The sequence below is a fragment of the Oryza glaberrima genome, chromosome 2, assembly GCF_000147395.1.
Source record: "Oryza glaberrima chromosome 2, OglaRS2, whole genome shotgun sequence".
Lineage (NCBI taxonomy): Eukaryota > Viridiplantae > Streptophyta > Magnoliopsida > Poales > Poaceae > Oryza > Oryza glaberrima.
The window spans coordinates 1,466,784-1,493,095 of NC_068327.1; the positions used below are offsets into that span (position 1 = coordinate 1,466,784).

The 26,312-nt window shown below is 40.3% G+C and overlaps 3 protein-coding genes and 1 long non-coding RNA gene across 6 annotated transcripts; 1 reads left to right on the plus strand and 3 right to left on the minus strand.

Moving 5' to 3' along the window:
* Positions 1-346: 346 nt before the first annotated feature.
* LOC127763794 (cyclin-dependent protein kinase inhibitor SMR6) lies at positions 347-1,325 on the minus strand. Its single transcript, XM_052288586.1, has one exon. The coding sequence runs from the start codon at positions 1,011-1,013 to the stop codon at positions 597-599; it is 417 nt and encodes a 138-aa protein (XP_052144546.1). The 5' UTR covers positions 1,014-1,325; the 3' UTR covers positions 347-596.
* Positions 1,326-4,762: 3,437 nt separating this feature from the next.
* On the minus strand, positions 4,763-12,075 carry LOC127762040 (uncharacterized). 3 transcript variants are annotated; one of them, XR_008015359.1, is made up of 6 exons: positions 11,936-12,075; positions 11,723-11,848; positions 7,027-7,227; positions 6,101-6,186; positions 5,930-6,023; positions 4,763-5,823 (listed from the first exon to the last, which is right to left on the minus strand). It is a non-coding gene; the product is annotated as an uncharacterized LOC127762040 (long non-coding RNA). The 3 variants fall into 3 exon arrangements; XR_008015357.1 differs by having other exon boundaries at positions 5,930-6,038; XR_008015358.1 differs by lacking the exons at positions 11,723-11,848; positions 11,936-12,075 and adding an exon at positions 8,451-8,561 and having other exon boundaries at positions 5,930-6,038.
* On the plus strand, positions 6,491-19,588 carry LOC127762038 (uncharacterized). The gene is made up of 8 exons (XM_052286388.1): positions 6,491-6,826; positions 8,362-13,878; positions 14,535-14,957; positions 15,062-15,346; positions 15,798-15,878; positions 16,340-16,753; positions 16,854-17,150; positions 17,232-19,588. The coding sequence occupies exons 1-8, from the start codon at positions 6,785-6,787 to the stop codon at positions 19,293-19,295; spliced, it is 9,123 nt and encodes a 3,040-aa protein (XP_052142348.1). The 5' UTR covers positions 6,491-6,784; the 3' UTR covers positions 19,296-19,588.
* Positions 19,589-21,630: 2,042 nt separating this feature from the next.
* Positions 21,631-26,198, minus strand: LOC127761039 (uncharacterized). The gene is made up of 10 exons (XM_052285245.1): positions 25,774-26,198; positions 24,760-25,239; positions 24,526-24,683; positions 24,300-24,383; positions 24,154-24,206; positions 23,733-23,814; positions 23,058-23,165; positions 22,645-22,768; positions 22,305-22,390; positions 21,631-22,078 (listed from the first exon to the last, which is right to left on the minus strand). The coding sequence occupies exons 1-10, from the start codon at positions 26,141-26,143 to the stop codon at positions 21,857-21,859; spliced, it is 1,767 nt and encodes a 588-aa protein (XP_052141205.1). The 5' UTR covers positions 26,144-26,198; the 3' UTR covers positions 21,631-21,856.
* Between the last annotated feature and the right edge of the window lie 114 nt (positions 26,199-26,312).

A 26,312-nucleotide genomic window follows, 5' to 3' on the forward strand; every position in this document is an offset into this window, starting at 1 on the left:
ATCGTCACCAGCAATAGTTAAAAAAAGCATGAAGGAAATCTGATGCCAATACTCTGGAATCTCATCAATACTTATGGCTTAATTACACATTGTAGTTGGAAAAATATCTGGTGTAAATATTGAAAAAGAAATCTACAAAATCCAAAAATTAAAAAATGATTGGTGGATGATGTATGCATGGCCATGCAAACATTCACAATCACCAAGCTCAAGTGCACTTGAAAATTTTGCCATTTGCTAAAGAACTTGGAAATATCCAAACTCTCTCCAAATGCCATACAGAAAGAGAGATGAAAGAAAAAAAAACGCGGGAAATCACTGAGCACACACAATTTAAGAGATCGAGAGAGCAAATTACAAATGCCTCTTGATTAATTCTTGAAGAAATGATCAATCAAAAGGGATGGGATCATATGGAAATCACTCACACTATCATGTGCTACAAAGAGAAACTTTTTTTTACAGCTGCACTGATCTCTCACTTACTCACCCATGCATGCACACACCATTAATTGCACTGATCTTCAGAGCTAGACTTGGATCAAATTACACTTAAAATTCAAGACGAATTTATCTCTCTATGAAATTAATTACTACTAATTTGCCTTTGCAACTCGGTTGGCAAAGACGGCCTCCAAATCCGCCGGCACGCGGAAGAACTCCAGCGAGTCGCCGCCGTCGTCGTCGCAGCAGTTGCACCGCCGGCCGCCGCCGGCGACGATCGCCACCGCCGCCGTCCTCGGCTTCTTGGGCGCCGGAGGGCACGTCGCCGCCTCCGCCGGTAATCTGCACTCCTCCCCTCTCGGCGTCGTCACCTCCTCCTCCTCCTCCTCCTCGTCGCCGAGCTGTCGCCGGCTGACCTTGACCGGCTTCAGCGACACCGTGATCTCGCCGCCGCCGCCGCCGCCGCCGCCGGCGAGCACCCACACGGCGGCCTGCTCCTCCTTCTTGCAGCTCTCCGGTTGGGCTTCGACATGGAGATGCAGCCTCTTCTTCACTTCTTGGATCCCCATGGATGCGATGAATTACAGCAGCTAAGCTGCTACTTCTTCTGCTGCTTAATTAACAGCAGCTAGTGTAGCTGATGAATTACTGAATTAAGCTTTGGTGTTAAGCAAAGCAGGTGAAGAAACTGGCAATGGAGGCTTTCAGTCAGGTGAGAGATGAACAGCTAAGCTAGGAAGTGCAGTGAGAGTGACAGTGTAGAGAGCAACAGAAGAAAGGGAGCTAATTAAATAGGTGAGCCTTTACAACTTTTTTTTTTTGAGTTGTCCTCTTTTGTCAAAGGCAAGGGGTGGCTAACTGTGCAGTACTGGGTTTGAGATGGAAAGCTGGTAGTATTAAGATAGGCTTTGTACTTGTGTATTAGGCTCCTAATTATTGAAGCTGCATGCATACTGATACTTGTCAGAGATTTCAGTAGTTGTTGAGGCCCATGTCTTCATGGGCTTCAAGGCCCAGTAGCAAATAAGCTTGTAGTAGTTCTTGGTGACATATATCACTAATTGCACTCTGGGCAGGCCCAAAGTAATACATCTCAATTGCTAACTCCACTGTTTTTGGCAATTTGGCAGAAACACTGATACCCTTTTTGAAAAAAAGGATAGGAATTCCTATATGAGTCATTTAGATTGTAGGATTGCTTCAAAGGAAAATCAAAAGATAGGAAAAATTCCTCCCCTTTTTGTAGGTTAAACCTCATTGTTTCAAAAACCTTTGAGATTTCCAAGGCTTCTTCTCTCGAAATTCCTATGGTTTTCCTGTGATATATCCAAACATATGTATTAAATAATTCTTTCTGTTTTCTTTCCTATGGGATTTTACATGTCATGGTATTCAAATCCTACGTTTTTCCTATTCCTATTCTAAAAATCCTAAGTTCCAAAGAGTCCTTGATGTGCAACACTCTATTTGTGACCATCCTGAAACCGCATGAATTCTGAAGAGCCTGAACCTGCCTTGATGTCTTTCTCCCTAGCCCTAGCCTCTTCTGCAGCTTTCTGTTGTTAACAGACAGGCAATTGCCAACTGCAGAATCTTAATTCTGTCTACTAATTAGCTGCAAAGACAATAGTGCTCATTTGATTTCTTTAGTCCTGAACTCCTGATTCTTTGCTGATGATTCAAGCCAAAGCAAGCCAAACCAAACCATCATGCAAGTGTAGTACTTCTTGTTCTTGCTCCTCTTGTGTTCGATTGGACTAATTGGATGGACACCTTGATGATCCAGCTGCATGAGAGTGAGTGATGACATGGGCTCCCAGCTGGATAGCTGCACATTCTGGTGAGTGTGTCTGTCTGTGTACCAACCGTTTAATTTGGGCTTTTGGCAAATTGGCAAATATAATACAGATAATCCCAGATCATAATCCATATCTTAATCTAGAACCCCAATGATGATTATTATTTTGCTTAGAAGGGATAGAGAGAGAGAGAGAGAGAGAAAAAAATATTAGGCACCTCATTGTAGTAGGGGCGGTTGGTGGGGCCCACATGACGTCAGCGCCATATGCGTAGGGACAGCTCAACCACGAGGAGACGATGAGAAGACTGACAGGCAGGCAGACACGACCGCGAGCCTCACTTTCAGAGTTTTCAGAAGTTTCAGAGTTTTCAGTACAAGGTTTGATCGATACTGCCTGCCTGCCTTCCTGCATGCAATGTATGTATGGCTACCAAACTGCTTAGTGCTAATCTTGTCAACTTGAAACAGAATTATGATGAGATTGAAGTCATACAGAGATGATGAGTACTCAACTAATCTTGTCTGTTTATCTGCATATCTGGTGAGAAAAATTCTTTCTTTAGATGTATCTGGTCAGCAATTTGTTGTCTACTGTTACTCTGTTAGTCTGATTGCAAGTGACTAGTGTGGTCTGGAATGGATAGAGGAGTGCAGATACTGGGGGCCCACATGTCAGTGACACAGCACAAGAGTGGGGCCCAGGAAAATGTCCTCACTTCGCTGGATTCACCTGCCTCTTGAAGCAACCTTTCTTCTTTCTTTTGCTCTGTGATCCTGGTAAAAAAAAAGAAAAGAAAAAAAAAGAGGGGAAAAAAAGCTGTCTTTGATGTGCCCACATGAGCACTAGCCAGCCTGCAATGCAGAAGCTTTTGCTTCCAAAAAGCCTTCTTTTCTCCCCTTTCTCCATCCTACCTAGATGCCATGTTTGGTAGCAAGTTCTTCGTAGTAGCTTGTCTGATCTGTAAAATGTAGTAAGCAGCTAATCTTCAGTATCTGTCTGAGATTGGTAGGAGCAGTATATTCAGTTCAGTACACCTGTGTTGCAGGTGAAAGGCCTTGGTTGGTTTGAAGCCAATCTTTTCTCTTTCAATGTTTGGTAGTGCTAAAACATTGGCAAGTATTGATAGTACTAATTTTTGTAGTCTAGAATTTCAACAAGTATGGCTAAAAATTTGTGGCAATCCAAACATTCATTTGAAACATGCAGTGATGATGAAAGCTAAGACAATTCCTTTTTTTAGGGAGGTGTTTGAAACAGATTATTCACGAGATTTGTTACAGTGGATTTGTCTACTTGATTACAACGATAAATTAAATATTTTAAGAAATAAACTCAACAAATACTACCTCCGTTTTTTAATAGATTACACCATTGACTTTCGGGTACATGTTCGATCATTCGTCTTACTAAAAAAATTATGAAATTATCATTAGTTATGTTAGTTGTTTTATCCTAAAATTATTTTAAGCATGATTTATATTTCATGCATTTGCATAAATAATTTTAATAAGACGAATAGTTAAACATGTGTTTAAAAGTCAACGGTGTCATCTATTAAAAAACGAAGGGAGTAGTTTACAACAAGTCATCTAAGCAACATAGTAAAACAAACTATTTTAAGAATAACATGTTTTTAAAAGCGTGTAACAAATAATCCACGGCAGAGCATGTTCTATTCTGATTCCTGAGTCAAACAAGGCTGGAAAGCACAACAGTAAGTGGACCTATAATGCAATCCAATCAACCAACCTACCCTACACTCTGAAAGGCCATAGATCCAACTATCCAATCCGGACACATGTCGTGGAATTTTGATCTTTGAATTGCTCACACATACTTGGAAATGCAGAAGTGAAACAAAAGGCACAGTGAGAGTTATACTATATTTAGATAATTCAAGTTTTATTAAAACTCAGTCAATTACACCAAGATAATATAATCGAACTGAACCCGCCCAACCTCTGCACGAGATACACACAACCAACGAGTTATACTACATATATGAACACCAACCTTCTTGACCATATAATCAGTCTCCAATATAACCGTTAATTTTGACTGAAAGAAATATATTTGGAGACCCAATAAAATTATGATATTATGAAAGAAAACCGATAGAGTAACAAAATGCGAGGAAAAATATCTATCATAAACCAACAAAGCAATAGCTATACGTACGTAGCTGGATCAGTCAGTCTCTAGTGCAAACAAATACGTAGTTGGATGCGTATACGGTACAAACATTTGCGAGCCAAATTGATCTCTCCCTAGCTACGAAACAAAAGCACAGCTCGTACAACTGCAGCTGCCTTAATTGTCGATCTGGCCAAACTAATCATGGCAGAAACAGGTAGAGCCATCAGCTGATCAAACACTGGCCATCCATGGAACAAGATGCTTTCTATCTCCCTCCACATATATATTAGTGCAATTTTAGTGCTAATTATTTGTAAATGCTACCTTTAGTGTGTATATTTTCCTTGTCTTATGTGTCATTATCAAATATTCCCAGCCAAACTCAAATTGCTCAGCTGATGGATGGATGGATGGATTGAGAAGGAAAAAAGGAAAAACAAAAAATCTTTAGGTGGTTATGATTTTGGCGGCACAACATGACAAGATGGCTTTTGCACGGCCGGTGCCTCCCTAAGTGCTGTTGCATGTTTGTTTCCAATCACAAGGTCAGATATATTCTATACTCTTGTTCCTTTCATCCAATATTTTCCTTTTTTTTTTCTCTCAAGAAAAACACTAGCTCCTTTCTTTCTTTCTGGACCTAACATTTCCTCATTTTTCTTTTCTGTTTTGCATGATCAGAATTTTTGTTTTCACAAATGCAAAAAAGCTTATGGAGATGGTGCTGTGCTAGTTAATTAGCAGCAACACATTGACATGTACATAGACGGTGGGAGTGGGACCACAGGGTGACGGCTATATATATTCCAGGGAGCAAAAGAAAACAGTGCCAGGAAACAAAACATCAACCTCTGAACAATATTTCCAGCCAATGATATGGGCTGCGTACGATGCTGACTCATCTCTGATAGAGGCTGATGATAAGTATTTCCAAGCATCCGTGACATCATCTTCGCATGGCTATCTCCATTGATTTCTCTCTTTCGGCGCAGTGATAATGATGGAATAATACATGACAAACACCACCTGCCTCTGGTTTTCAGAAAATCATCTGGTTTAGTCTCTGAAAGCAGCACTGCAGGTGACGGCCGGTGGATTTCTTAACTTTGACAGGATTAACTTTGGATTGTTTGATCAGTAGCTGGAGTGCTGGATCCAGCATGGCACTTTGGATTTGCCAACTTGGTATTTTCCTTCTCCAAAGTAGTTGATCATGTGGAATTCTTTTGCTGCAGATCACTGTCATCAGCAGCCACTTGACTGATTGAATATTCAGGGGGCATGCACCTCCTTTATCTGTACCTGTGGCTCTGCAGTCTTCAGAAACTAGGCCCTCTATGAGCAATGTCAGCAGGTGTCAAGGCTACCATACTTCTGGATGTTTAAACAGTGAGCTCATGGTGAAGTATATGAGGTTTACAAACTGTTGGTGATCCTATACCTGACAAAAAATCGCAACAGACACTTCAATTTGGCGTTCAGCAGCACAGGTCCAGGAAGAAAAAATGACACCTGAACCAACATATTATATTGTGGTGCTTGTTTACCTGGACTTAACACAAAACCATTATATCAGAGGAGAAGTTACTTTCATCGTGTTGCTCCTTTCACTCGATTAGATTCAGCAAACCTTTTGATGTCCTGAAGAAACATTGGCTGCATCCATACTATTATCCACTTGGCATTACAAGTGCATTATGAGGTAAGATGGACAGTACCTTTTGTGACACCTTCCCCATTGTATAGATCGTCGAATGTGCCGGAAGATGCCATGGCAGCCTAACTGGTATGAGATGACCTGCACCTGTAGGGAATATTGAACAATCATGTTATGTTATATGTAAAGCCAAGCAACAAAAGAAAAGGCAGATAATAGTATTTTTACACTGAAAATTAAACTTTTCTTCCGAGCTACACTCAAGGAAAAAAGAATGAAAGATAGGGATCCAAGGATGATACTTGAGAGCAATTATCGATGCAATAATTTCACACAGAAAAGGTTCTGTGGGTCCAGCAATGCAAGAATGCTAGACACACTGGTCCAGCCACCACTACCATGTGCCTCATGTACCAGTTGGCATTTTGGCACCTAATGCTAAGTTTCCATGTTCACTGATCAACCATTTCAGCGATAAATTCTACCACTTAATCTAGATTATGGCTAAGCAAAGCGCTAACCGCCAATCAAGAGCAGTGTCAGTCTGCCATTGCTTTCCTAACCGCTGCTCAGCAATAGAAAATATATGGACAGAAGAAAGGCTGGTATAAAGACCGCCATCTTTTCAAGCACCCACAAGACATTCTAGGGAAGAAGCCTCTCTTTCTTTCTTTCGTTCTTTCTTTTGTTTTCACTTTCTTTTCTTCTTCCCATCCTGATCTTCTTCCCGTCCTGATCTGGAGCAATGGCGACGGAAGAAGAAGCAAGGGAAGCAACAGATGGCCAGGTAACCAATGGCTTCTCGTAGTCTCTGAGTTTTGTGCAGAACTTGCTTGTTTCTGTTTCCATGCATGCATACTTTCTGCATATGCAAAACTACGTAGAGAGCTCCAGTGTTGCAGAAATCACCTGAATGGTGATGAGCTCTCTATGTATCAGCTAACAGACTTTGGCCAGTTTGCAAGGTAAATCATCAGTGTTTCTTACTTGTTGCTCCATGATCTTCTTGAGCATATATGTATCATGCCCAGTTCGCAAGGAAAATCATCACCGTGACTTCTTGTTCCATGATCTCTTCATGTTAATCTCCTTCATAGTATCTATGGGATGTTCTTTGCTTTTGAAGGGTTCTATGGATGCTCTTCATGTAGTATGCCAGCACTGAGTTCATTTGTGTTCCTAAACAATCTTCAAAAGCAAAGCATGGGCTTAAACGATGCAATAGGTTAGCGCACAGTAATTAGTAATCAAGTTTCGCTTTGGTTTATAGCAAACAGAATTAAGACGCCGATCTTTTCAAACTTAACCATTTCTTGATTTTGTTACATAAAAGTTAGATTCGTTTAAAGGGATCCTATTTTTCAATATGTAACCTATTGAGCAAGTATAACAATTGTACACTCTTATCCTTTTATTTTCGAAAAAAAAATCACTAGCAGTACTCTTTTACCCAACTTGGTTATTCCTTCATTAATTTCGTGAAGAAAAAAAGAAAACAGTGTCATTCAAAAGTAAACTTCTATAGTTCTACTTTACCTGTATAGAGAAAGCAATACATTAACAGTCAGAAACAGTACAAAATGGTAAAAAAATGTTAATCAGAAATTGGCAGTTACAGTGAGCATGAACAGTCGAGTGTGTCAATGTAAGACAAAGGCATGATGTGAGCAAAGTATACTTGAAGCATGCCTAAGCATATAGTTGCAGAACTAATCAAGTAGTACTTAAATATATGCACTTCACACTCCTGCAATCTTGATTCATTCTAGAATTAATCAAGGCTCCTAAGAGGCTAAGATAGGCACAACGTTTTCCAGTTAGGATGTCCACATTCCAGATTCAGAAGCAAAACTCTTCAATTAGGTGTGCCACCTGGCTTAGCATGTGGCATTGCCATATTATTTAATAAGTCAGACTGTTCTTTGTTGACTAGTTGGTGTACTAGAACCATGAAATAGATACTCTTACTGTCTTGCATGCAGTCTGACTGAACCAGCATGTGCCATCAATGTCATTCATTGGTAAAAACATAGTTGCCATGTGGAAATCCTTTCTGTCATGCTGGACAGTGGACACTTTATATGTAGGGTTTGTAATGCTGTATTATCATTATGTTCTTGGATGTCCCTTTGTACGGATTATAACTGAAACTGAACAATGTTAATAGATAGTTGAATATGTGGATGCACATTTCAGTTTATATGCGGGTAGTCATTATCAATTCCTAACTTGTGAATAAACAATGTACATGTCATAATGACAACCCACTGTCACATGAAGTGTATCAGTTTTATATGTTCGATTAACCTATACATTTCCCAGGAAGTTCAAGTGGAAGCTGCGACTGATTTGCAAGCACAACTTGACAGCAAGCTTTCTTCTATTAAAGAGATCAAGGGCGAGGCACAAACCATGGGTTCAACTGAAGGAATATTGAAGATTCCAGAGGACGAAGTTTTAGTAGAAGCACCCTCTGAAACCAAAATTCCTTCAGAACATAGTTTAAATGGCACGGCGTCTTCTTTGAATGGTCATGTGAATAAAGAAGAGAATATTTCAAATGAGCAGCCCCATGAAATTAATCAGGAAAGTCAAGAGCAGGTAGAAACTTCATCTGATGGAACAAGTACTTACCCGAGCAATAAAAGCAATGAAGAAGAGATGACTGATTCTCTTAGCCATGGAGAGAGTGCATCAGAAGATACCACCATTCTCAAATGTGAGAATGCAGAGGCCAAGGATCATGGCCAACAAGATGTTGAAGGTCATGTAACGAATGACACCATGGTGCAGGAAGAAATTTGTAAAACTGATGATGCTATTGAGCAAACAGTTGATGCTCAAGATCTGGATTCATCAAAAGAAAGCAAGGAAGCACAACCTGCAATCATGACAGATATTCCTGCCGATGAGGTTCTAGCTGAAGCGCCGGCTGGAATCCAGTCTCCTCTGGAGCCTAATGTGGGTGACTCTGACACCGTTCCAGGAAACAAAGAAACAGATGATCCGGCTAAAGAAGATGATACTGCTTATCTTGACCACAAAGAGAGCTTTCCAGAAGATAAAGTTATTGCAGAACATGCAGATGAAGAAGTCAAAGCAGAAGATCAACAGAGTAAGCAAGCCGATGACATGGATGCAGAGGTGTTACAGGAAGAGATACCTGAAAGCAAAGAATCTGATTTGCCTGAAACTGAACAAGCCGAGGAGGCGTCAGTTGATGATCAAGAAGCTCTGAATCAACAACCAGCTTTAGAAACCAATGATAGTTTGTCTGTAAAAGCTGAAGAAACTTGCCATCAGAGCAATGTGGCCACTTGTGGGGAGAAAACTCCAGAAGATGATGCGACTACAAGAGAGCCAACTGTTGATACCAAAGAAGAGCAAAACCAGGGATCAGTAGAAGAAATGAAAGATGCTGAAGCAGTTGATACTGAAGAAGCAGTGCAACAAAGCAGTGTTGCTTTTGATGAGGCAATTCAAGATCATGCAGCAACTACAAATCCCAGTTCTGATATACAGAGCATTGAACCAGAAGAAACCAAGGGCCCTAGTGATGTCAAAGCCGAAGAAGTTTCCAGTCAGAGCAATGTGGCTTTTGCTGAAGATGCAGTTCAAGATAAGGTAATACCAAGTGAGCCACCAGAAGATATACAACCAGTGAAGAAGTTGGAACAAGAAGAAACTAAGGAAGCTGATGAAGCTTCCAACGAAACGAACCCTGCTATCTTCAGCGACTTAAATCAAGAAGATAGTATCGTGGCAAGTAAACAACTTGAGACAGAACTAGCAGAAGAGGCTGCTGCCTTTAGTAACTTAGATCAAGAAGGTGGTATAGCAGACAGTGAATCACAAGTGGCAGACCTAGAAGAGGCAAAGGAAATTGAAGCCACTGAAACTGAAGAAATCACCCACCAACCCCCTGCTGCTGTTTCCACAGAACTGCCAAAAGAAGATAATTCAACAAGAAGTGAGCCACATAATGATGATATTCAGCATTCGCTGGAACAAGATTCAATTGAAGTGAAGGATACTGAAGCTGCTGAGATTCAAGAGATCTCCCAAGAAAGAACTATTGCTACTTCTAAGGAGGATGCTGTGGAAGATGATGGTACAGCAGAAGGACCAACCTGTGTTTCTCAAGAAGTACAAGATGTAGAATCAGAAGAAGTCAAGGACACCGAACCTGATAATGTTGTAGAAGCATCCAATGTGGTAACTGTCGATGACGAAGGACAAGAAAACAATGTGCTGACAAGTGAGAATATTGCGGAATTGCAACTGCAGGGTCTTGAATCAGAAGAAATCAAGAGCCCTGAACCTATTGAAACAGAGGCAGGTTTCCATACAAGCCATGCTGCTCCCTCTAATGATCCAGTTGAAGTGAATACAACAGCATGTGAGACACAGGACACGGAGTCAGCAGAAGAAATAAAGGAAACCGAAGGCACTAAAACTGAATCAATTCCCCAGGAAAGCAACATTTCTGTTTCTGAGGAATCTAATCCAGAAGATAGTATAACAGCAAGTGAAACAATTTCCAACACTCAAGAACTAACTATTGCAGGATCAATAGAGGCCAGTGAGGACAACATAGATACAAAAACTGGAGAAATCACTGATCAAAGTAATGAGGTTTTTGCTGGGGAGGCAGCTCAAGGAGATAACATACCTGAAAGTGTGTCAACTGCTGATACACAATCAATGCAGGAGCTGGAATCAGAAGAAATGAAGAAACCTGAACTTGTTGATTTGAGTGGAACATTTCATCAAAAGGATGATGCCATCTCTCAGAAGCAAAACCAAGAAGATAATCCAACCACATGTGAGACGAATGAGATTGGATCAACCGAAGTGAGCAGTGTTGAAGCCTCTGAAGATCAAGCAATTGCCCACCAAAGTAATATTACTCAATGTGAGGAGCAAGCAACAGAAGAAAGTATTACAGAAAGTGAACCACAAATCTTAGAAATTGAATCAGTCCAGGATATGGAAGACACTGAAGCTACTGAACCTGAACTCGTTTCAGAGCAAAACATTGTTTCTACTTCTGAGGAGTCTGTTCCAGAAGAAAATGCTACAACAGAAGAACCTGCTTTTCATGACAGAGAAATACAAAATGATGGAGCAGAATTAACAGAGCAACATGATAGTGTGAAGGCCGAAGAATTACCCAACCAAAGCAGTGGGGCTATTGTTGAGGAGACAGCTCAAGAAGCCGATTTAGTAGCAGGTGAGCCAATCGATGATGTGCAAGAAAAGGATCTTGAACCAGAAGAAATAAGTAACACTGTAGATGGTGAAACAGGAGAAGCTTCCCATCAAACACATGCTGCTGTTGAAGATAATTGGACAGGTGAGGTAGAGAGCAGTGTTGAAGCCTCTGAAGATCAAGCAATTGCCCACCAAAGTAATATTACTCAATGTGAGGAGCAAGCAACAGAGGAAAGTCTAACAGAAAGTGAACCACAAATTTTGGAAATGGAATCAGTCCAGGATATTAAAGACACTGAAGCTACTGAATCTGAAACCATTTTCCAGAAAAACATTGTTCCTACTTCCGAGGAGTCTGTCCCAGAAGAAAATGCTACAGCAAAAGAACCTGCTTTTGATGACAGAGAAATACAAAATGATGGAGCAGAATTAACAAAGGAACATGATGGTGTGAAGGACGAAGAAATACCTGATCAAAGCAGTGGGGCTATTGTTGAGGAGACAGCTCAAGAAGCCAATTTACTAGCAAGTGAGCCAACTGATGATGTGCAAGTAAAGGAGCTTGAACCAGAAGAAATAAGTAACACTGTGGATGCTGAAACAGAAGAAGCTTCCTGTCAAACACATGAGGTAGAGATGACAGAATCATCAGAACAGATGAAGGACACTGAACCTCCTGTACCTGAACCAGAATCATCAGAAGAGATGAGGGACACTGCACCAACTGTACCTGAACCAACACTCCAAGATAGCAGAGTTGCTAGTGTAGAGGAAATAGAAACACACAATAATGCAACAATTGAACAAAATGTTGGTTACCAGCAACTTCAGGAACAAGAATCAGTTGAATTCAAGGAAACTGAAGTTCTTGAACCTCAAGGAGTCATCCCCTCTCATAATGTTTCTAGCTCTGAGGAGTTCAATCCACAAGAGACTGTAACAAAAGAAGAACCAGGTTCTGACACTCAAGCAGAGGAATCACCAGTCGTAATTGAAGATACTGAAGATGTAAATAACAGTGCTGCTCTTTCTGAGAAGATAGCTCCTAAAGAGCATGTACTAGCAACTGAGACAACTGTTGATACACCACCAGTTCAGGAGCCAGAACTAGAAGAGAGACAAAATATTGAATCTGTTGAAGCAGAAGATAATATAGCAGCAAGTGGCCTTCCAGGAGAAGAGATAGACACTGAAGCCATAGAGATTGAATCAGTCCCTCATGAGAGCACCACCACAAGCGTAAAGGAACTCAATGAAGATGTGAAAAGCAATGTTGCTCTTGCTGAGGAGGCAGCTTCAGAAGAACATATACTAGAGACTGAAGTAACTGTTGATAAATCATCAGCGCAGGAGCCAGAACTAGAGGAAATCAAGAACACGGAGCCAACTGAACAAGAACATAATATAACAGAAACTGGCCTGCCAGAAGAAGAGATGAAGGACAATGAAGCCATGGAAACTGAAACAGTCCCTCATGATAGCAATATTGAAAGCATCAAGGAACTCAGAGAAGATGATATCATAACAGCAAGTGCACTGGATGTTTATACTCAACAAGTCCCAGAGCAAGAATCAGTTGAAGACATGAAGTGCACTGACACCACAGAACATCCGGGAGAAACCCCAGAAAGCATTGTGTCTACTTCTGACGAGCTTACTAAAACAGGAGAGATCACAACAGTAAAGGAGGCGACTTTTGACACTCAACAAGCGCAGAGTTTCACAGATCAAGAAACCGATCTCAGTAGTTCCTCCAATCCTGAAGAGGCAGTGCAAGAAAGTGACTTAGTCAAAAGTGAGCAGGAAACTGATGTTCAGCAAGAGCAAGAACTGGACTCCACAGAAGAAACCAAAGGCACTGAAGATTACCAGCAAAATGGAGTTTCTACCTGTGAGGAGTCAGTGACTGAGGTTGAGCCAAACGTTGATGATCAGCATGTGCAGGAGAATAAATCAGCGGTAGAAGTAAAAGAAAATGAAGATACAGAAACTGAAGAAATATCCAAGCAAATTAATTTTACCACTTCTGAGAATGGAGCTCAAGAAAGCAGTGAACAAGAAGCTGACCAACCTTTTTATGTCCAACCCGTACAGCAGCTTGAATTAACCACAGATAGCAAGGACAATCAACTCGTAGAGGCAGAAGAAACATCCAGCCAAAGCAACATTGTCACCCCTGAAGATCCAACTGCAGAAGATAGAGTTGCATATGAAATTGACCCATCTGTTGATATTGATCAAGGGCATGAACTAGAAATAGTGGAAGAAGTCAAGGATACTGATGCCATTGAAGCTGAAGAAACCTCCCATGCAGGCCAAGCAGTTTCTTCAGCGGAGAAATTTTCAGAAAGCAATCTATCAGCTGTTGAGTTGACTCATGGTATTCAGCAAGTGCATTACTTGGAGACTATGGAAGAAATGAAGGGCACTGAAGGCACTTGTGATGAAGAAATCTGCTATCAACAGACAGCTACTTCAGAGGATCCATCTCCAACAGATAATGGAAAATCACTACAAGATTATCATGTAGAATCAAATGAAGAAAATTTGGGTAATGGAATCGGCGATGTAATTTCAGTGCATGAAAAGATAGAAGATAATATACATGAGTCAGCAGAACTGAAGGTATGTTCAAATTAAGTATCAACCAATGCTTTTTCTCATCCATCTAAAATGTTTACAATACATAAAATAGTAATGCATATTTTAGGCAGTGCTAACTGCTAAATTTTATAAGGACTGACTTCTGAAGTAAATGATCACTAATGATGGTTTCCATGATTCACTTTAGACATTAAAATGAACAAACTTGGTATATCTAACTTTGCCACAATGCGGTGTATAGTAGTACATTATTGGTTTGTTGGTTGAGTATATTGTCAGACAAGATGTATACCAAACAATACCAAGTTTTAAACTACTGGTTACAAACTGTTTAGTTAAATTAATATGGAAAGTTTGAGAAAACACAGAGGTTGTACATTAGAGTTCAAAAGCTGCAAAATAGACTGCAGGGTGAACAGAGGATGCATAAATATTTCTTGCCACGTTGAGTGAAAATTGCACTATATGATCAAAGTTATGAACTGCAAATTAAATTGTAAAAGAGTGTTATATTTGAGTGCTATAATTGTGCAAACCCCAGTAGTCTTTTTCTTTTAACTCGGACTTAAGGGGGCCGCTGCACCCAAGAGAGTTCTATCATTCTGAATTCCGAAATATGCATCTAGTTCTTTGAATTTTAGGACTTGCAGGACAACTCACTAGTGTATTTCATACAGGATGAAACATCTGAATTGGGTGAAAAAACTCAGATCAGTGCAAACAGAATTGAGGAAAATGATGATCACATTTCTACTGAAGATACAGAAGAGACTTCCAACAATACAAATCTAGTCAAAGAAGGGCCAAATGAACATGGTTCAAGCCAGACATCAAATGTTCAAGATAATAAGCAACTTCATGATGTTGGACTTCAAACACAAGTTCGTGAAAGATCAGTGGATATTGGGCAACAAGATGAGGACATGAAGAACGTTAACTTGGATCAACAGCAGAAGGAAGATGAAGAAATTGAGAAGCAGAAGGAAGATGAAGAAATTGAGAAGCAAAAGGAAGAACTCCAGACAGATGAACAGAAACATGATGACAAGAGGGTTGATTTCATCATAGACACACAAGTGGAGTCCATTGATGCATTTCAGGTGAATATCTCTGATACTAACTAATTTCATGTTCTATTTTCATCAAAATCTCTTGTAACAAGAAGCACGGTGAAAGTAAGTTACCATCCAATGAAATTTTGCAGGCTGAACAAACAGATTCCGTGGTTACTGAAATGCTCAATGATGAAGTAACTCAACATGAACCCGAGGATTCCATCCCAAGAACTACAGATGCGATGGTTGAAAACATTACGGAAATAAAAGAAGAGACTGAAGAAGAGAATGGACCAAATAGTGGTGGCACCTTAGAGGTTTCTGCCAAAAACTATAATGAAGATGTGCATGAGAATACAGAAAAGGATGCAGTGGTAGAAAAAACTTCAAGTAGTGAACATGATGAAATAGCTGGTGAAATTAGAAATGAAGAGGTCAGTACAGAATTTCCATTGATGCAATGTGAGAAATTTAGACATATTCTAGTTCAACTAACTGAAAATTGTTAATTTTCCAAATTAGAAATGTAAATAAAATGGTAGAAAAGTTTTTCATTATACAGGTAACTTATGTCACTGTGAGTATGATGGGTGAGTAACATTGATTAGCAAGCAACTAAGAATTCTTTTTAGCACTATCATCTCATTCTTTTGATTTCTTTTGGCAATACAAACTTTGAAGCATTACTGATTACTTCTCTTAGCATAGAGGATTGTTATGGACTAACTTTTGAAGTAGAAGTACCTTTAAGAAATATGTAAATACAGAATGACTTATGCTGCGATTAGATTTCATATGACTAAATCTATGCTGAACAACATGGTTTGGTGAAAGTGTTTCATTGCCTATACTGAACAACATTGTTATCTTTTGCTCAACTTGCAGGTTGAACCTTGTTTGGCATCATCTCTGGAGAGAGATCTTCAAGTTGATTCAGACCTTTCAAATGACCAGATGCTAGAGAATGTAAGATTTGTTGTAGTGAATATTACCCAATATACATAATTTCATAAACATTGAAAATAATGTTAGCCACCATTTTTTTTCTTTCGAAGAATGAACGAAAAACAGTGATCTTGAGTGAAAAGAAATGGAAAATGGAAAGGATATAAAGTTATACAAAATAACAAAAAGTGAAGAGAGATGAACTTGAGTTTTGCTACTTTATAATATTATTTCCTTCGCAGTATATGCATGTGCATTTAAGTGGCAGATTTAAGTTCTTAACACAAAAGACCTGCAAGCCTTTTGAGTGCCAGCTCTTCTCTAAGTGAACATTTCCCAGTTTCTATCAACAATTGCATGCCTCTCAAGATTAACTCATTTCTGAATATGGCATCCCAAAAGCATAGTAGCTGTTATCATTCATTTACTTTAATGCTATCACATAATTATCAGAGTAATGAGCTGTCCTATCTGTTGTACAGAATCCTATAGCTGTTCCACAGAATGATGAATACATGTACAGAGCGGAGGAAGGATACACAAACAAAGTCAACGTTGACATGCATGCCATTCAAGAATCAGATAAAGTGATTGAAGATGCAGAAGAAAAACAAGGAATGCAAAATGAAGACAATGTTGTTCACCATGATGAATCTCTGGTCACAACTCAAAAGGAAGAGGCATCCCAAGTGCATACTGATGAACAATACAGCGCAGACACTAAAATGGATGATACCGCAATTTCTTATGCAGAAATGACACATGAAAATACAAGTACAGAGCCCAGAGAAGTTGAAGATACAAAGGAAAAGAAAGGATTCAATGACTTTCCAGAATTTGTTGTAGAAACATCCAAACAGGATGATGTTGACCAAGACTTTAGCATTCATCACCAGGTACCAATACACTTAACAAGTTATACTCATATGCATTCGTGTGATCAAATTTTATTGCAGAATCTTCTTGCAGTAAAACTAACATCTTTCCATCATTCAGGTTGAAGATGAAAAGTCGGCAGAAACAGAGAACAATAGCGCAGAATCTGAAGCTGTGCAACCAAAACTTGATATAACGATTGCTGAGACAAATAATGACAATAATTTGTCTACAATCAATCCCTTGCCTGAGCATGAAACAGAAAATGCCTCAGATATAAATCAAAACAGACAATATCAGGAAGCAACCAATGAAGATGCTATCGACAACATTGAAACTGGTCGTGTCGAGAAAATGGAGACAAGCTATACTGCAACAACTGAAGTGGTCACACTCAATGAAGATATCTGCGATAAGGTCAGAAGTCAAAACTCATTATATATGTTATTTAAGATTAATGTTTAGTCCTTCTAAGCTATTTTTTACTATTCCATTTAGGCTAGTGGAGCTGATGGAGTACCACCTGATGGAAGTCTTAAGACATCTGAGGACAACCTTGATGTTTCATCTGTAGTTAAAGAATCAGAGGGAGAAAATATTAACAAGGAGACGGAAGATCACAAGCTTGCTCTTCCTGTGCATCCTACACAGGATGAAAACACAACTGAGCAGGGATTTGGTTTGGAAGATACAGAAAAAGAGTCCATGTCACCAGAGAAGGCACTGCCTGCTGAACCAGAGGAGCAAGAAGAGAATCAAGTAACCAAAGAACAAGATGAAGAAGACAGGCATGATGCAGAACTTGGTGATGCACATGAAGAAGATCACAAAGAAGCTGAACAAGATTATTTGCCTGTCTCTAGTTTCCTGATGAACCTAATATTGGGAAAAGACAATGATGATCCAAAGAAAGATTCAGAAACCGAGGTTGAAAAGGAGCAAGAAGAAACTATGAAGGATGGAAGTTGTTTGATCGCTTCTCAACAAGAAGAAAATTTGGTGGCATTTCCTATAGAAAAATCGGTGGATGAAAAACTCACCTTTGAACAAGAAAAAGAAAAGGTAGAAGGCTCTGAAGAAACAAAAGAACCAGTAAAAGAACAGAGTTATGATGTCGAGATGGACGTCCAAAAATCATTGGAAACTGATGAAGAGCTCAAAAGGAACACTTGTGATTTGGAAGCACCAGTATACCAAGATAATGCCCAGGATGAAATTTCTAGCAAACTGATATCAGCCAAGGCAGCTGATCCGATCAAAAAAATGGAAGCTAGAGACTTTGAATTGGATGAAGAGTCATTTGATACAGTTTGTCAGGAAAACGTGGAAGCAGCAACAGAAATTGAAGACGGAAGCTTGAATAGGGACCAAGATGACATAACAAGCCCAAAGGCTTCACAAGAGGATGCTTTGGAGGAAGTAGGAACAGAACTTCCGCATGAGTCTTTACATGAAAATAGACATGGTGCAAAGGATGAGCAAACACTCTCCTTGATAGAACCCGATACAGGCAACGCTGAAAAATTGCCTAACGAGGCTGACAGTGTTCAAAGCCCTCCTTGCACAGAACAAGAAGAGTCCATTGAATCTTCCTATGTTGAAGTGAGAAGTACTACTGAGGGTCAAGTGGAGAGTGAAGTAATAGAAACGAATGAGGAGGACCAGCATACGACCGCAGGTGGACATACTGAAGAACAGATAGAAAATTTACATGATGATAAGTCGAAAGGAACATGTTCTGAAGAAATATCTGATGAGCAGGCACCTGAAATAACTGAACCAGTTATCCACACTGATCGAAATTTTGCTTATGAAAAGGAAATTCCTGCAAGTTCGACATGCATGGACAAGAAAGAGAGTATGATCTCAAACAATGAAGTCAGCAACTTTGAAAAAGCCCTTGAGACACACTCAGATAGTCCAAATTTGCATGTTAACCAAGATAAGAAAGACGAAACAGCTGATAACCAAACTGTGGTGGACCATAACACCGTGTTAGACAAGCTTGAAGATTCTAATCGGCAGGAGGAGCAGGAAACTGCTGCACAGAAGTTACCAAAAGAAACTGAAGGAAACCAGGAATTTATGGCAATAACAGAGCCTGTGATCAAAGAAGAGAATGTACATGAAACAGTTGAAGGTAACACTCAAGCAGTGAAGATAAAATCTAATGAAGAGAAAGAACTTTTTGATTCACAGGTTCAGGAACGTGGTCTCAATGTGGTTTCACCCAAAGCAACTTCTGAGGCCGACGAAAAATTTGTGGAGATAACAAAGCCAGAATTCAGCACAGATGAAGAACATAGTCCAAAGGCGGATGAATCAAATAAGCCAGACGAGAATACTTGTGATGAGAAAACAAAGGCTAAAGAGGAAACTAATAATATCACTGATGAAGCAACAGTGAAAATAGAAGAACGAGGAGCAGAACAGAAGGTATCACATAAAAAACATAACATTTTGTCTGGTGTTGGATCAAAGGTGAAGCATCAACTAGCAAAAGTGAAGAAAGCCATCATAGGTAAACCTGGGCACACAAAGTCTGAATCACCAAAATCATAAAATTGATTCACCTTAGAGCATGTAATTCTTGTACAATATGTATTTTTGTAAGGAATTTATGTGGGGTGTAGGATATTGCAATGGGTTTAGTGAACCATCTGTAATTTTGTATGAACGATTCATTCAAAGGTTGTGTTCTTAAGGACGCTTGTAAATATAGGCAGGCAGTGTGTAGTTCAAGTTTCCATAAACTTTGTAATTGTTTCACCAACTTGGTGTGAGGTGAACAACATGTACATGGCATATTGTTTTTGTTACTTCCTCATTGATATGCATGTGTTGTTTTGTGGTAATCATGCAACATATTCTACACTTCTTCATGAAACCATGTGATGTTATGTGGTGTTTTGCTCTGAATCTAGCTAGTGCTAAAACATAGTAGGATGAGGTTTTACATGTGAATGAATACAAAGAAATCACAGTTCAGACTCCTTAGAGAAAGAAGCAACTACTCATGTTGCTGACCTACGCCTTCATTTGGATAAGCAAAATGAATGCTGGACAGACCTTCGCTACAGAAAAAGTACTTGGCCTCTACAGGTAGCATTCTACTACTACGAGTAGTAGAAAAATGCTGAAGAGAGGAAAAAAAGAAGATATTGTAGAACCTAACCTGATGTGAGGCGATAAACCTTAATTTTTCCCATTGCCAGCTCAATCATTCCACCCACCCACCATGACAATCCCAAACGCAGGAAGCAACTTTGGATTGGCACTGCATCTGCATTGCATACAGAAAACCCATCCATCGCGGATTCTGCAGGATCCACGGACCACGGTCCTCCACGCACAATGCTCTCCATCCCCGTCGCGGGCGCACACCCAGCGGCATGAAATGTGAGAGCGGGCGGCGGAGAACTATCGTCGAGCAGGTGGCGGGCATGCCGTGGAGGAGACACACGGACCTGCTACCGCAACGGCGCTTTTGGCACGGGGCAGTGCTGGCGGCCGCCCGCCGTCACTCGTTCTTCACCCCGGGGTAGCCCCCGGTTTCACATTGCGCTCGTCCCCTCCTCTCCCGAGCTTGGCGAAGGCGGCGGCGGCGGCGCAGCCATGAGAGCGGGAACAGCCGGGAAGGCGAACCAATCGCAATTTCCCCATTAACCTTGTTCGCCATTTACGGCGACGCGGCGTATGGCCCCGTCACCGTCAGGCGTAGTATGCCGCTACGGACAAGAGTGTTTTGCACATAAATTCAAATTTCGTTTTCATATTATAGGATGCATTTTGATTTGCGGAGTGTTCAAAAATTAGATTTGGTCAATAATTCTTGTACAATTGATATTTAGGCTGCGTTTAGATCCAGGGTGAAATTTTTTGGCGTGTTACATCGGATATACGGACAGACATTTAAAGTATTAAACGTAGTCTAATAATAAAACAAATTATAAAATCTGCCTGTAAACTGCGAGACAAATTTATTAAGTCTAATTAATCCGTCATTAGTAAATATGTACTGTAGCACCACATTGTTAAATCATAGAGCAATTAGACTCAAAAGATTCGTCTCGCAATTTACACGCAATATGTGTAAATTAGTTATTTTTTCGTTTATATTTAATACTCCATATATGTATCCAAACATTTAATGTGACATGGTGAAAAATTTTGTTAGGGGATCTAAACAAGGCCTTAGTAGGGTTTAATAACTACAAAACCAACATAACAAAAGTTAAATCCTCACATTTTTCATAATATATACTTGCATTTTGCATGCACTAACGTTTGAAATTTGTTCGATTTTCTTTTAGCTAGGCCAGAAACTGACCTTGGTGAATTGGTACCTACTCCCTCCGTCACCAAACAACGAATAGACATATCCTAGTACAACGAATCTGGACAGGGGTATGTTCTAATTAGTTGTACAAGATACGCCACATCCAGTACTAGGTTGGTTTTTTATGGGATGGAGGGAGTAGAGAGGAAAATGGAAGCACGGGTGATCCATTTGAGGCCAAAACTCGACTTAAATTTTGAATTTGAAAATAAAAAGACATGTGAAAAGGGAGCTTGTATATTAGCTTCAAGTACATGCACATTTTTCTAGAAAAAAAGATGTAAAGAGAGCAGGGGTTCAAAACTGAAAATGCGGTAGCAACAGGTGCATCCTCTCGAAAGCTCTTGCACAACCAAACTTCAAACAAACAGTACAAGTAATTCCAAACGAGCACCCATATTCAGACTTCGGAGTAACCCATTACAACGAGAATTGCAGATTTTGTTTCACGAACAAAATCAAGATAACTCATCCCTTGTGTCTTGATGCAGGTATTCGGTCACACATCTCATGAACAGAATTTGCATATGGTACACGCAGCCAGATTCTCTCAGAACATGGATAAAGAAAGATTGATTAATCAAGTATTCCCCATCGCTAACATTTTCAGTTTTTCAGACTTTCAGTTAATTTATTGACAAGGCCTTGCAAGTGACTATTCACGTCAGGGATGTTCTCCATGTTAGCTGAGCAACTTGAAAGCACTCGTGCTCGTGTATGAGTCGATGAGAGTATTCCACCACGACACCAGAAACCAAAATTGTACAGCCAGCACACTTGCGAGCTAGGACACTTTGTGCGAGATTTTTATGTAATTCATGAGCCTGCTCAGGGCTTTACCGCTGTCAATGGCTTCTCTTGCCCTGTCAAGTGCGGACTTGATATCCTCAGCTCCAGTGCAGCCTAAGAGGTGGTCAACCATGGCAGCATTTAGGACTATTCTGTCATAGGCTGGTCCTTTCTCCCCACTCAGCGCTGCCAAACCCAACTCCAAGTTTTTCAGGACCTGATTCAGTCCGGAGATACAGTAAGTAAACATTATAACTACGCTAAAAATATAATATCCTACTAACATGTCAGGGTGATACACGTTAATACAAGGGTAATTTGGAACATTTTACAAAGCATTAACAGACTTGTATGGATGACTGCCAGCCTCTATTGGAAGTTGACGGCATATAGAAATATGAAACTAAGGTAGAACAACCGCAGGCATGGGCAAAATGGCTTACTGATCTATCAGTTCGTGGAGTCTCAGTGGATTCAAAACCAAGTTCCTGAGCATTCACAATGACACTGAAGCCCTCTCTAGAAATGCCTGAAAGATGATTGAGACAAGCTCAGGCTGAAATTATTTCATAACCATGTTATTGGGCATTTCAAAACAAGCAATCCAGATTAGTCATTCACAAAACCTCTTTTTTTTTTTAAAAAAAAATATGAATCAACTTCCAAGATGTAGAAATCTTAAATTTTTGAAAACACTGAACATACCCCATCATCACCAACAAACACATATGATCACTATGAAGAGGAATATTTATAATCAATAAAAAGCGAAATATCTTTTACCATCAGTCTCGGAGAAATCTGTGCTGTTTGGTATCCGGAACCCTGAGCAATGGTTCACTGGAAGTCCTTTTGATGCATGAGCAGATCTTTCTTTGGTTGTCATAGAAAGCGCACCCTCCTCACCCTACACGCGCACCATAAATTTGAGAAATGACCATGTTTAATTATTGGATTTGCATTCCGAGAATAATAGAGAAGGGAAAGAAGCTGTTTGTTCAAAAGTTCAGGAGAATGACCTATCTGTCAGAAACGGAACTCAAAATGTTCATAGCGTAAGGCGGCCAATTTCTACATATGTGGTCTTAGCAACAAGTGCACAAATAAACCCATAGGCTGGGTTATATGGGGCAAGACATCTAAACAGTAACATAAAGCTTAAACCCGCCATATAACACATTAACACAAGATAATACCTTTACAACTAGTCCAGCATGAACAGTTCTCCTCCTCATGAGCATAAGCAATGGATCTTCATAGCCCACATGATAAAATCCAGCAACCATTGATTCTCTTCCTCGCGCCTGGTGGAAAATTTGAAGACAAATAAGCCAATCAACCAGTAGTATTTATTTAAGTGAGCAGAACTTGTGACATTTACAACAGAAACATAATTGAACAAGGAAGGACATATAATAATAATGCATTCATCTCAAATTTACAACAAATTAACAAGGATTCCCAAATAGTAGGTGATACAGAACAGTTATATTTTTACATTCAATGAATGTAGAATTACAAGAAATATCTCCAGTCTTCTTGACTTGTAGTCAAAGAGTTTTTTATGCATACATTATGTTGAGGAAACACTCTGAAAATGTAACCTACTAAACTGCCAAACATTTTACTAAGAAATGAAGACAGTAGGTTGTACTAAATATTTAAATTAGTAGTTTATCAAAGATCTGCCAGCAGTGAAATGTGACCAATTTTATGTTCTACAGTGGTATAATATGCACAAATGATCTACAATGTATATATAAACATAAAGGATGCTACAAAAGTTATAATAGTTGTACCCATTATGGTGCTCTTATGATACTGTCTTCCTTACAATAAAGGACTACAGGTGGATGAGAAGAGTTACTCACTCTCACAAATTGCTGAACTTTCTCAGAGGTAGCTAGCGGTGGCCGTTTCTTAATATGCTCCCTAAGCCCAATAATCGAATATCTGGAAGAATAGTGAGTAAAAAGAACACATTTTCATACATTACAACTTTCAATAAATTGTTTTTTAAATGAAGACAAATATTATAAAGCGGCAACATTTAAACTGAAAGCATAAGTTTCCTGCAGTTCCAAAAAAAAGTAAAGGCAGTGATTCCATTTTGAAAATTTTACTGCTAAACTTCATGGCTGTGTATGGACTTAAGTCAGATATTATGATCAGTTTTCTTCAGAAAATCAGGCTGAGGTGCCATTCCTGATTATCTGAATGTCTACAGGAATACTATATCAACAAGACTTGGTCACTGAAGCACATAATTACCAAGAAAATGTCAAAACTTACAATGGTGGGCAAGCTTCTTGGAGACCCAAATATGCAAAGCCGGTATTCTCATCCTGAAAGCAACCAAAACAGTTGATATAATTAGATGCAGTCAGAGGAGAGTGCAAAAAGGGTTGCAGGAAAATTAGGCAGAAGTTCATGCACACCTCCAGTAGTGTTTTGGCCTGTAATGTGGACAAATGTGTGTTTGCACCCATGAATTTAAGCATCTGACCTTCTGTTATGCCTCCCTGAAAATCTTGATCATTAAGTAATACAGAGGGTTTTCAAAATTAAGTGATAGGTAAGTCCATCTCCTAACCAAAACCTCCATAGCATTAAAGAAAAACACTAGTGTATGATGATTGTTGATGGGTATGCTTTTGTACTGACCTTGGGTGGCATCCACTCAACACCATGGAGGAGACAAGCCTCACCATAGCAGGCTCTAACAGCTGCAACAAACAGAGTACTCCTGAAAAAGCGTGTATTTCCATCATAGGGCTCACCATAGTGTGTCAATGATTTGACATCAGCAACTGGAGTTGGACCTGATATAATGTGGTGTTAATGACACTATAATTTTTTTATATTCAATTTGAGAAAGAGAAACTGACTTGATGTTACCTAATTCATCATCAAAGGCTAGACAATATCCTTTGAGCTCGCGATCAGTCTCCCTATTCATCCGCTGTCCAATAAGAAATGCTGCCAGCAGTGCTTCATTAACCATAGTTGAATTTGCACTGGCTAATTCAACTGGTAGAACATCCTTTAGTACACCCTGAACTTCCTCATAACCCAAATGGCCACCAGCAAGAACTTCTCTCAAAGCACTGACAAGTCTCATCTCTGCAGTGCTTTGACCAACATACCGAGGTCCTGTTAAACCATTTGCTCCCATGATTGTTCCTTCCGGATCTGCTATAAATTTCACCTCGGGGGGAAGAACATTGACAAGCCGTGGCCAAAATAAGCTCATGGCACGACGCTCACCCTCACTCCATTGGGTGGCTTCTGGAAAGGAATTAGCTCTTATTGTCATGCCAGCGAAGAATGCACCCAGTTGTGCACTGGATACTGGCTCATCTTTGAGTTCTCCCATTCCTACACAAGAGATTATAAGTAACATATATCATAAGATTGTTATGGAAGGCAAAGAGTCAATGAAAATAAACCAATCACAAATCAGACCTACTGTAAACTTGTCACTCAAATACAACCTTACAAGCAAATTGTAAAAATCAGTATCCAAAGTCAATAAATGTCCCACCGAAAGTTTAGTATTACACTCCGGAGTACAATTGAGCATAAATCGCGAGCTAATGTTTCACAAAAAAGTGCTAAACTCTAGAAAGCTCCATTTCAAGCAAAATTTTGCATTCCTAGATAAAAGGAGATGAGATGTTACTGCAATCATCATAATGTGGATCAAAACTAACCGCAGTCTACATATTAGTGTCATAGAACTCGAGTTCTAAATTCCAGTAGTGACAGTGAAAGCAGCAGAATTTCAATTTCCTGCCGCACAGACGGTGGCTGCAACGCAGGATCCGATCGATGCTAGAAATCACCAAAGCTGAAGCGGCGAGAGTGCGAGGCCACCCGCCGGCAAGGATGGCGGTGACTTGACTCACTCACCGGAGCGGAGGATGGTGTCGAGGACGCGCATGGCCTGCTCCTCCCCGAGCGGGCGCGTCTGCTCGGGCCCCGTGCACACCCGCGCCTGCGCCTCCAGCACCGTCGCGTTCGGCCGCGGCATGCCCGGCGGCCGGTACGAGTCCGACACCGCCGGGTTCCGCCTCACCCCCTCCTCCAGCACCGCCACCCCCGCCTCCTCCATCCACGACGCCTCCGCCCCCGCCCCCGCCGCCACCACCGCCACCCCGCGCCGCCATCTCCCGCGCCCGCCGAAACTCACCGCCGAGCCGACCACCCGCCCCCTCCCCGGCGAGCCCCGACCACCGCTCGCCCCCGCGCTCGGGAGCGGCCTGAGCAGCATCGAGTTCATGGCGGAGCCCAAGGTCAATGCAGCCGCCGAGCCGGAGGAACACGACGACTATATTTTTTTTACATTTTAGTCCTTTCCGAAAAACTTATTTATAAATAAGGGCTCTATGGCTTATTCGGTATGATTGCAAATAAAATAATTTATAAATTATATATATATATATATTGAT